The sequence below is a fragment of the Pygoscelis adeliae genome, unplaced genomic scaffold (assembly GCF_000699105.1).
Source record: "Pygoscelis adeliae isolate BGI_AS28 unplaced genomic scaffold, ASM69910v1 Scaffold263, whole genome shotgun sequence".
Taxonomy (NCBI): domain Eukaryota; kingdom Metazoa; phylum Chordata; class Aves; order Sphenisciformes; family Spheniscidae; genus Pygoscelis; species Pygoscelis adeliae.
In genome coordinates this window covers 646,757-658,232 of record NW_008824552.1, presented here as the reverse complement: position 1 = coordinate 658,232, position 11,476 = coordinate 646,757, and the positions used below count along the sequence as shown (strand labels likewise).

At 50.4% G+C, this 11,476-nt stretch overlaps 1 protein-coding gene across 1 annotated transcript in view; it reads left to right on the top strand.

The window, feature by feature from the left end:
* TSKU (tsukushi, small leucine rich proteoglycan) overlaps nucleotides 1-6,336 on the top strand; it is a 15,373-nt gene extending 9,037 nt beyond the window's left edge. Inside the window, exon 2 of the mRNA XM_009321935.1 lies at nucleotides 4,485-6,336. Within this exon, the coding sequence (XP_009320210.1) occupies nucleotides 4,492-5,550 (1,059 nt within the window). The 5' untranslated portion in view covers nucleotides 4,485-4,491 and the 3' untranslated portion in view covers nucleotides 5,551-6,336. The remainder of the gene's footprint in view (nucleotides 1-4,484) is intronic.
* The last annotated feature ends 5,140 nt before the right edge of the window (nucleotides 6,337-11,476 follow it).

Genomic DNA, 11,476 nt, shown 5'->3' with positions numbered 1-11,476 from the left:
ATAACAGTGCTTTCCTCTCCCCACCCCCCACCCCCCCCCAACCATCAGCTGAGACCTGGGTTTCCTCTGCAGTCTTGTTTTAAAATCAGATTTTAACCTTTTTTTTTGGCAGGGAAATCTCAATGTGAGGTTTCCACCCGGGTCCTGCCACGCAATGGTGCAGGGGATGAGCAGAGCAGGGAGGAGGCATCAGGGCATCTGCAGGCTCAGGGAGAGATGTGGGATTTGGGGAAATGGTTAGCACCCTGCTAGGAGCTTGGTCCAACCTTGGCTCCCTTACCCACCACTGGGTCTCCTTGGGGTTGTCTCAGGGTATTTGCCGTGCAAAAAAGACGAGCAAGACACAAAGACCAGAGCCCTGCAGCCACTCCGGCCACCTGAAATGTGGCGGACGATGCTGCACTCCCAGCAGCTCCTGTTGAAATCAGTGGGTATAACAAGCTCCCCAGAGCTGTCAGATGGCCAAAATTTATCCCTGGGATCTCTCCGCACCACAACAGCCATAGAAATGAAGAGGTCATGGCTGAACCAGCCTGAGAGCCGACAGTTTTCTCCGGGTGGCTTTCCCCTCGCCATCCCAGGTGATGGGGCCGGTGGTTTCTGGCCCATGGTGTTTCCTCCAGGTGAATCTCCCCAGTGCTGCAGGAGGATAACTCATCTTCCTTTTACGAGGGGATACCTTGGCTTCCTGCCTTTATCAACAGAGCAGCTCGTAGGCAGCAATCCAAAGGCAATTTGATGCGGTTTCAAATGCACGCTGTACACAGATGAACTGTAAATGCCCATGGCATGTTTCTTTCCCCGTTTCAAAGAGTGCTATCGATTGCTCCATGTGATGATGAAGCATGCCTGTGCCTGACTAAGCTCTTCGTTGACTACCTGGCAATGCAGGAGTCTCTTTCCTGGACTGGAAGATGACCAGTACCTTTATTTCTCCTATATCAGAGCTATTGGCCAAGTGGCTTGTTAGCTTATGAATGCTTCATTCTACTCCATAAGGGAGTTTTTAACTGGTAGTAATGGATTCAGAAATAGTGTATCAGAAATAGTGTGGCCAGCAGGAGCAGGGAAGTGATCGTGCCCCTGTACTCGGCACTGGTGAGGCCGCACCTCGACTACTGTGTTCAGTTTTGGGCCCCTCACTACAAGAAGGACGTTGAGATGTTGGAACGTGTCCAGAGAAGGGCAACGAGGCTGGTGAGGGGTCTGGAGAACAAGTCTGCTGAGGAGCGGCTGAGGGAGCTGGGGTTGTTTAGCCTGGAGAAAAGGAGGCTGAGGGGAGACCTCATCGCTCTCTACAACTACCTGAAAGGAGGTTGTAGCGAGGTGGGGTCGGTCTCTTCTCCCAAGTAACTGGCGATAGGACGAGAGGAAATGGCCTCAAGTTGCGCCAGGGGAGGTTTAGATTGGACGTGAGGAAAAATTTCTTTACTGAAAGAGTGGTTAAACATTGGAAGAGGCTGCCCAGGGAAGTGGTTGAGTCCCCATCCCTGGAAGTATTTAAAAGACGTGTAGATGAGGCGCTTAGGGACATGGTTTAGTGGGCATGGTGGTGTTGGGTTGACGGTTGGACTTGATGATCTTGGAGGTCTCTTCCAACCTTAATGATTCTATGATTCTATGATTCTATGATTGCATCTCATCTGCAAAGCAATTGCAGAGCCAGTAAGGGAGAATTTGGGGCAGTCCTGTGAGGAGGGAAGAGGCAATAGATGCTGTGCAAATACCTAAACTGAGCTTTGTGTACTGCATTTTAGCTGCGTAATGTTTCGTGCTTGCTGCTGGCTGGAGCGGTGGATGTTGCAGTGGGAGTCACTGCATCTGCCCACTTCTGGCGATCATTTTTGAGGCTGATCAGGAAGGGAATTCCCATGTCAAAAGGGGTTTGAGCAACTGCGTATCAAAGCCCAGTGTTGGCTTTGATTCTTCTCTCAGTTAAACTAGGACTTTGGAGATTGCCCTCTTGCTTTTCTTCAGGTGGCCCAGCAGGAGCCAACAAAGGTCTTACCAGTGCTCAGAAAGCCAAGTCTCACACTGATGTGTCTTTGTACCTGCTGGGGTCTGATCCAGCTCTCACCGGAGTCAACAGGATGCCATGAGGAACTGAGCTGGGCTTTCGAACGAGAAGTTAGGAGGCACTTTCCCTGTTGAGACATCAAGTGGGAATAGCCACTGGGTGGGATTTGGGAGAAGAAATACAGTAGACTGAGCTGACACTAACACAGGTACTTCCCTGTACGTGAGACATTTAACATTTGGGGTTTTGCTTCTTGAGTTTCTAAAGAGCTCCCCACTGCTGTAATTTCCCCTGGTAATAAAACATTTCAGTACGTTCCAAATGCAGCTTCATGAAAAAAAAAGTAGTATTTAGTTTAGGGGGGACTGCAGAAGGGAGCAAGCTATGGTCTGTCTGCACAGAACCAGAGGGGAGCAGCCTTGATGTCATTAGGAAAGGGTTATCTGGAAACGTGTCTACAGAAAGGAGCTCTGCCCCCTGCGTCCCCTCTGCACACATATGTGTTTTCTCAAGAAACAGTCGAATGGGCTGGGACTAGGGCTCATCTTACTGATTTTCTGTTGTTTCTATAGAATAATGGACCCCAGAGGGTTGCGTGTTGGCCTTTAGCAATGCTTTGGTTGCAGGCTCTTTGGCCAGAGTCCCAATTTCTGCTATTTGCAGGAGGTCGGGCAGTTACCGCCAGACAAGTCATATCAGTGATCAGGACAATACTGTTGCAATGCTTTTTCCCCTTTGCACTTCTTTTGCACGTTGGCCAGTAGTCCCTGGTCGGTCTCCTGGGAAGGAGAGCAGGGCCAAGAACACCGTGCTGAAAAGGGAGAGAATCGGCTGCCAAGGAGTGGGTGAGGGAAGATGAAGCGTGAACTTCTAGGAAGTGATCCTGGGAAGGTGCAAGGGCTGTGGGGAAGGCACCTCAGCCAGATCAAAGGGTGTGTGGGAAAGGTGATACTGCAAGGAAGTTAATAAAGTGCTTTTAAACAGCGGTGGGAAAGGTGAGAATAGAGACCAGGGGGGCTGAGGTGGGGATGGGAACATTGGTTTAAAGGGGATTGATTTTTTTTTTTATTTTTTTTTTTTGGCTAAATGAATGCTTGGCACGTGAGTCTCTGTTTATCACCAGCAGCGTAGCCAAAGAGTGGTGCTGATGGATCTGCTTGCCTGGTTTGGTGGGAGTTTTTGTTGCCAGCCTCCCGGAGACCTTGTTTGTAAGGCATGAAGAGCCGTCACCCATGACTGCAATGGGAACCAACGAGGACAGCCCTTGCTGCCTCTGCTGACCTGCAGGATGCTGGCACGCTCCAATTTACCCTCTCCAGAGATGCAGAGCTAAAGCTTTTTTGGCTGGCTGTTGAAATCACGCAGCCGCTGTTGCCCACAGCTGTGTGGAGGAGCTGTTAGGATGCGATTTGAAGAGGTCCAGCAAAGCCGGTGAGGTGCAGATCAGCTCTCTTCCTCCCTCCACTGTGACAATGGAAGGACAGAAACACCTTAGATGGAGGAGGATCAAAACCAGAGGGGTGGAGAGAGCTCCTTGCTTGCTGGCATCGTTAATCAGAGAGAATACTTAATGTAATTAGCAGAGACTCCCCAGAGGCTCTATATGAAACAAATTGGCTCTCTCCACTCGATGCCTGTGCTGGGCCCACCACAGCAGAGTCTGGGTTAGACTGAGCACTCCTTGGTTCCTCTGCTTCGGCAGGCGAGGAGCCAGTGGCCGTTGTCTGTCCTACATGCCACCAGCCAGAGGAGCGTTGGTTTTAGCCCTCTTTTTTAGCCAGTTGACATAAAGCAACGCTCCTACTTCTAAATTTGCATCTGAAGTCTAAGCAAGGGAGACGTGCAGTCCGTTTGGGCAGTAGGCAGCTGGCCTTTCTAGCTGTTCATCCTGGAGGATGTTCTGATGATGCCGTTATCTCTGTCGTCTACAGGCAATTTGAATGGAGCTTTGGTTTTTCTTTCCCTGATAAGGGTTTTGGACACCTAGGGTTCCCACTGGGCACACAGCCTCCATGATTTCTTCAACCTGTCAATGCAGGGTCTTGAGCCCGGTGCTCCCAAATCTCACATGGATGCCCTGACACGAAGGCCTCTGTGTGCTGAAGTTTGCCAGGTTGTAAAACGACTCAAGGTTTGAGCTGCCATTTAGCTTCTTCCATGGTCCAGTCAAAAGGATGCATGTTGGATAGATCTTGCTTTAAGGCAGCCTACTGTTCTTATAGCTAATTTCCAGCTGCATCTTAACTTGGTTATATCTGCAAAGACTGTAAACCCAATATTTTTCTCTCTCTTAAGTTCCCAGTGGGGTTCACAACATGTTTGGGACATCCATGCTATTTAAGGGTATACTTAATCTATCCCTTTGGAAAGACAGAGGAGAAGACTGCATGACTCAAACTGTTACACATCTTCAGTAAAGTAATTTCTACGGCAATTAAATCTATTTTCTTATCATCTTGTTTTCCAGGTCAACAATGCAGTTCCTAGCCTGGTTCAATTTGCTGCTTCTCCTTCCTTGTTTTGGTACCACCAAAACCTGCTTCCCTGGCTGCCACTGCGAAGTGGAAAGCTTCGGTCTTTTTGACAGCTTTAGCTTGACCAAAGTGGACTGCAGTGGAATAGGCTCACACATCGTTCCTGTCCCAATCCCTCTGGATACCTCCTACTTGGATCTGTCTTCAAACAAACTGGAAACAATCAATGAATCGATGCTTACTGGCCCTGGATACACCACCTTGGTGAGCCTCGACCTGAGCTACAACAAAATTGCCAAGATTTCCTCCACAACCTTCTCCAGGCTTCGGTATCTGGAGTCCTTGGATCTGAGTCATAACTCTCTGGAAGTCCTTCCAGAGGACTGTTTCTCCAGTTCCCCTTTGGGCGACATAGATTTGAGCAATAACAAACTTTTGGATATAGCTATGGACATTTTTGCTTCCAAAGGTCAAGGAAAGCCCCTGAACGTGGATCTATCCAATAATATGCTCAGCACAATTACGAGGCACCGTGAAAAGAGCATCCCCAACATCCAGAACTTAAATCTTTCTGGAAACAGGCTAACGTCTGTGCCAAACTTTCAAGGGATTCCTCTCCGATACTTAAATCTTGATGGGAACCCTCTAGTCAAGATTGAGAAAGGAGACTTCACGGGGCTGAAAGATTTGATTCATTTATCCCTCAGCAGCCTGCGTGGCTTTGGAGAGTTATCTCCTTACAGCTTCAAGGAACTACCAGCCCTCCAAGTTCTGGATTTATCCAGCAATCCCGACCTGAAGTCACTGACTGCTGAAGTTATCTTCGGTCTGAACTCCCTGCAAGAGCTCAACCTCTCTGGGACAGGCGTGTCATCCTTGCCAAAGACTGTGCTGAAATACCTGCCTTCCATCAAAAGCATCACCTTGGGGAAGAACATACAGTGTCTTAAGACCATCAAAGAAGGACAGTATCACCGACAGATTGGGCTGACCAAAAAAGAGGTCCTCAGTTGCCACGACAGCCACGGGTCTGTAGCAGCAGCGCCTTACGTTTCGTGATGAAAGCTGGGGAGGAGGGGCAGGGAAGGGAGGGCGGGGGGCCGTGGGATTTGTACAGGTGTCGGACTGAGATGGCTTGCAGTGTGCCTTTTGTAAAACTGTCAATAATTTATATATTTGTATATGCCAATACGTGATTGTTTGTGGATTTTATAAACTCTCAAATCCTGGCCCACATCGTCTGCAGGCTCCAGATTTTGCCCCGTGCATTGAGGTCCTGCTTGCAGCCCGTTAGCTCAAGAGCGGTGATGCTGGACGATGGGGACCAAGCTGCTCTGCAGGTCCCAGGGCAGAACAGCCAGTCTGGAGCAAACCTTCGTGCCCCAGACACGTTTGTAGGAGCAAAGCTACGTCTCTCCAGAGCACACACCAAAACGTACCGACTCCGTAGCTGCTTGCTTACAAACCCACGCATCATCCTTTTTTTTAATTATTACTCCCCAAGAAGTGCCTTCTGGATGTTGCCTTCATTAGCAGCACCCTGTTCCCTGTCATGCACTTTCAGTCTTGAAGAAACATTTCCAGACAAACCTGAATACAGGGTGCTCCTAATGTGCTGCTTTTTACATGTTATTTGCATAGGTGTGCAAGGAACATTGAGTAAGTCGAGAACTTTTCCCACAATTTTCTCCCTCTTTTCCCATCTTGATCCTTTTCACGTCAAATTACTTCAGGTCCAGTCTTGGCAACCTCCCGTCTTTCTAACCTTAGCGAGCTATTGCTCAGAGATGGTGTGCAGCAGAGCAAGGGAAGCCGAGGGATCTGCCAACAGCCTCGTCTCACCCAGGAACCAGCCTCCGATGAAGCAAATTAACTGAGCTGCAAAGTGAAGGGATCACGTAGCCGAGCTTAAAAAAAATCTCTCCTCCCTCTCTGGGGAAGCTTGGAAGAAAACCTTGACAGGGATTCTCATCTTGACGACCTTATCAAACCAAGACGCAGACCCAGAGGACGTGAGAGTAAGCTGTTTCTATGCTGACGCCCCCCATCTGAACATAACATCTGTGACTCAGCTGGGCTCGTGTGAGGCAATTTCCAGCACTGAAACACTCTCCAGAATGTGCCAGGGGAAGAATTAACACTGACGCCTGCGACCCTGGAGCACTTTGCCTATCAGGGGAAAGATCTTGGGTTTTTTTTTCCAGAGTTGTGGCTTTTTTTTCTCTCACACAGCTCCTTGGCTGCCAACCGAAATCTGATAAAAAAGCCTGGTCCTCAGAGATTTACTCGTTTTTTCCTCCGTTGCTGAAATGCTGGCAAAACAAAGGGGAGCCTCTCTCGTCCCCCTTCTTCTCCAGGCTAGGAGAAAGCCAGGGGAGGCAGCACAGCTTGACTCAATGCCGTCTGTGAAGCCTTCAACCTGCGTATAGGAGCTCCTGCAGCGGAGGTGTCTGCTGAGGTCTGGTCCACATCTGGCACGCTCTGTCCTGGGGATGGGAAGGGATGTTGTGGATGGGGGTCCTGCTCGGGTTGGTGTGCAGCTTGGTCTCGAAACCCAGCCTTGCATCAGGGCCACCTTGAACGATGTTGGAAGCTGGTTTAGGGAGGTCCATGCAAAGGTGATGCAGATATAAACCCATTCCACAACCCTCCTCGGGAGCGTTGGGAGGAGCTCAGGCTTTGTCCTCACAACCCCAAAGGTCTTTGCAAATGGAAACCCTATTGCCCAAAGCAGCTGTCTCCAGGGATGGTTGCAACCCACTGAGCCCATAAAAGCCAGAGTCAACACCTCACTTTGGATACCGAAATCCCTCTCCCACATTTTCATCCATCTCCTTTTCAATTATTTGTTTGCGGACCTTAGGGTGGGATTTTAACCCTTTCTTTCAGTGCTGGGGGTTTTCCCCCTCTGCTGAGCCTTTGCAATGCTCAACCAGCCTTCACAGTCGGAAGAAACATTGATTTTCTTAAAAAGGCAATGGGACTGCCTACAGGCAGGGATCTGGAGGGGAACAGCAACCAACTGCAGTGCAAGACGGGGGCAGTTTGGGAGGGAGGAGGTGGTTTTTAGTGGATCTTGCCTTTTTAAGAGAATTCTTTTCTGCTGGCAGAAAATGTAATTTTTAAAAAGGTTGTTTAATTTTATAAGTCTGTACGTAGATGAAATGTTTCGGGGATCACAGGCTGTCAAAGTTACTGTCTTTGCGCCACTGTGGTAAACTTAAAACCCAGTGTGACAATCCAATTGAAGACTGCAAGTTTTCCTTGTGTAATCTCACGCTAGCTGCTAGCTAAATAACTCTTAGCAAAAGCTGGCAAATACCGTTGCTGTGTTAGTTTGTTTTTTTTAAAGAACCTCTGCAGCATTGTAAGGCTTTGTGATTACTCACAATATAATAAAGTGATTTGGAGGAGAATAAATCCAGATACCCCGGATTTATTGCCTTAGTGCTGGGAAGGCGGCAGCTGTCGCTGCGGCTGAAGTGCAACACGGCTTCTCTCCTTGCTCTGCTCAGCCCCACCGGCCTCACGAGCGTTGCATCTCCAAACTGGGGGCAGGATTTGTCCCGCTGTGTTTGGCTTGCTGGGCTCCTCACTGGCAGAAAGGCTTGAGAGCTTCACTGGCTGACTCAAAGGAAATTATGGACACGTGGCAGTGAAGCAGCACAAGAGTATCTGGAGCAAATTTCCTGCTCCAGGATCTGCTCCAAAGCTTGTCAGAGATGGTGGGGATCTCCTCATGGATTTGGCCAATCTGGGACACAGTCTGCTAGGATTGAAAGGCTGCATTTGCAGAGTGAGTGATGCAGCTCATGATGCCCATGAGCTGTTTCACAGGACCGTAGGGGTGGGAGGAAGCGGATGGGTGCAGGAGTGATGCCACGGCAAGGAAAGCTGCACGCTGCCAGACCGCAGAGCTTTCGGTGGTGAGATACACGTGATCCAGCTTCAGCACCGCTCTCCGAGGAGCGGGGGCTGCTGCGTGGAGGGCTAAGAGCATGCAGAGCCATTGCAACTAAAGAATAAATAGAAACATCTCAGGAGGGCTTTTCCTGCTCTTAAATAGCAAATTTAATTTTAAGCACTTCTCGACGCTGTGTGTAAAAGTGATGCAAGCAGACACCCAGTGAGGAAACTGCCCCCGGGAAGCTGCAGCGCTCCCGGTCCTCCCAAGCCTGAAGGAACATCTGCATCTTCCATCCAGGCAGGCAGAGCTGCAGGCTGCCTGGAAGAGGCTGTTGGTTCTCCGTCTGCCTCCCAAAACTGCCCTGTTCTCCAGGATGTCATGCAAGGTACAGTCAGACTATAACCTGGGGGCAGATGTCTCCAGGAGAGGCCAGACCCTGCTCCCAGCACTGTTATGGACTGTAGGGGAAAAGCCATCACCAACCCTTAGAGATAACTGCTCCTCTGGTGTCCACCATTGTGTGCTGTGGCCATTAGGCCATACCATCATGCTCCTTCTGGATGGAATCCCTCCTGCCCTGGGACAACAAGCTCAGCTGGAGCAGTGGAGAGTGTCCTGCTGTCCCGGTCTGCCAGGGGATGGACACTGTCCAGGGAGCAACAGGTCTGAAGCTGGCTTCTCCCACTTCCATGTGAATGCCTCACTTATACGATGCTCCAGCGCTGTGCTGGACCTTGTCCTTCCCAGTACTCCTTTGCTCCCTTGCCTTAACTTCTCAGTTTGCTATTGATTTATTTTGATAGCCTTTCCGAAGCCCTCTGCATGGGAAGAAGCATGCAAGCCTCCATTGGCAGCGTGAGCCTCCATGTTGCCCACGTGTACGTCCCTCTCCACCACAGGACCCAGACACTTGAAACATCGTACTAATGTCCCCACGGAGGAGGAAAAGGCACACGGTGGCTTTCAGGCTTGGAAAATTCGAGGAGGCCCTCATGCCAGCTTCCTGAAGCTGCTGTCAGCTTGATAACACGGCGTGACAGATTAAACCCTGGTGTCAGACATCGCCTGAGCCACCCATGCCAAGAAAGCCGGCCAGGCTGGTTAGCTACAAGCTCTGGCTGTCTCCAGGACCAGCTCAGCTCTGTGGCCGGATACGTTTGCCCTGGCAGGCAAGATGGGCGTTTTAATTAGAGGCTGAATATTTTTAGAAGCAGGAAAACCTCAGCGGAGGCTGGGCAATAAGGATAGGCTGGGTTAGGGAGGGGGAAGAAGTGGCTGAGCTGGCGTTTGCTTGCAGCACTGTGTCTCCTGGAGGGTTATCAACATCTCAACCCCCTCTTTCCAGCATGTTGGAAAAGACACCGAGGATTGCTTCCCCCCATCCGCCTCATGCCCAGGGCAGCATAGGACAACCTTCTTCTCTTTATTTGAAAAGATGCACCTCTTGGTATCCAAAAGCTCCCATTTTCTTCTCGCTGGTCTGTTGGAGCTGTTTCTCCTGGCTGTTAGCTGTCAGCCTACAGAAGTCCCTCGCTGACTGATTATGTGACTGACTTCATAGCAGCAGTAGGTGCCGTCCCTTTTAAAAATAGCTGCTCCTCTGTACATTTTCCATTTTGCAGGAGGTTTTTATTTCCAGCACGTTTGTTCCACACACCCTGGCTTGGTCAGGCTGGAAAGCACGGATACACCCTTGCCATGCCAGAAAACACAGCTGCATGGCTGGGCATAATCCTTCTGGCTGCCCCGGGATCTGCTTTCCGGGAAAGCAGTGAAACCCTCTGCCCCATGCATGTTTCTAGAGGCAGCGCCGTGCCACTATTCCAGCCCCATCGCCCTGAGACATCCCCTTCCTTCCCTTTTTGAGTGGACAAGCAGGCCTGGGAACCTGATTAAAAGGTGGAAAATTGGAGCTGAAACTAGGCCATCAGATAAATCCTTTCCTGTAGTAAGCAGGGAGTCGGAGCACCGGCCCTTAATCACAGTCTTTGTCTCTTAGCATTTGTATGCCTGTGTGCATTCGTTCCTCAGTGCCAGAACAAACCCACGCCCCTCCTGCCCCATCCCCACCCCTGCACTGCCTTTCATTAATGCATTAAAATAAAAGTGGTTCATTCTGCCACGGAGGAGCGCCCCGGAGAAAGCAGCAGCCCGCTGTGCCAGGCGCTGTGCATCCTTCAAAAAAACCCCTGCCAGCTGCAAGGGGGTTTGGGCAGGGGGATGTGCTGCCGCCCTGCCCAGCTCCATCCCCTCCAGTGGTCCAGCCTCCACTCCGGGTGCACCCCAGGGGGGTGAATCAGCCTGAAAAAAGCCAAAGTTTTGCCCCTGGAAACTTTCCCACCGCCACGGTGGTGTCCTTTAACCCCTGCCGCTGCCTGCCTGGACCTCTGCGCCACGTGCTCCCCTCCTCTTCCTTGTTAGAGGTGGATGTGTGTCACAACGCTTGCTGGTAATTGACTGGGGCCGTGCTGGGAATTTGAACCTACATTTCAAAGAGATCGTTAACCTCCTTTCCCTTCTCTTTGAACTGCTTTGTTTTATTGTAGGTTAAAGGAAACAGACGGCTTCTTCCTCCCAGAGCCCCTTTTGACGGGAGCCTGGCACGTTAGAGCCAGCGTTTTTTTAGCAGCAATGATGTTGGAGGCGGTGTGCTGCTAAGCGGCGTGTGATGATGCATTTTAGTGGGATCAAGCTGCCCCTTGATTTCGGAGGGGATTCCAGGTAAAGGAATGGTCCAGAGACGGCCAAGGGATTGGCAGAGGCAGGTAGCATCACTGTCCCGGCAGCATATGGGGGGGGCTCAGCCAACAGAGGACCAAGGAAGGGCCACGGGTTATGGGTCGCTCACCCAGAAACTAGGTTCAAGCCCCTCTACCATGCTGGACTTTCTGAGTGGGCTTGGGCACATGAATGACAACTTTTCCGAGGTGTGTTTCCACGGGTGGTTTAAGTCACCCTGTGACTGCAGGGCAGCAGAGAGAGGTTGTCCTGACCTTCCTTTCCATTACATCAAAGCCAGCATTTGTGCAGCCCTTCACTGTATCGAAAAAGAAAAAAGACGACCAGTTTTCAGACAGA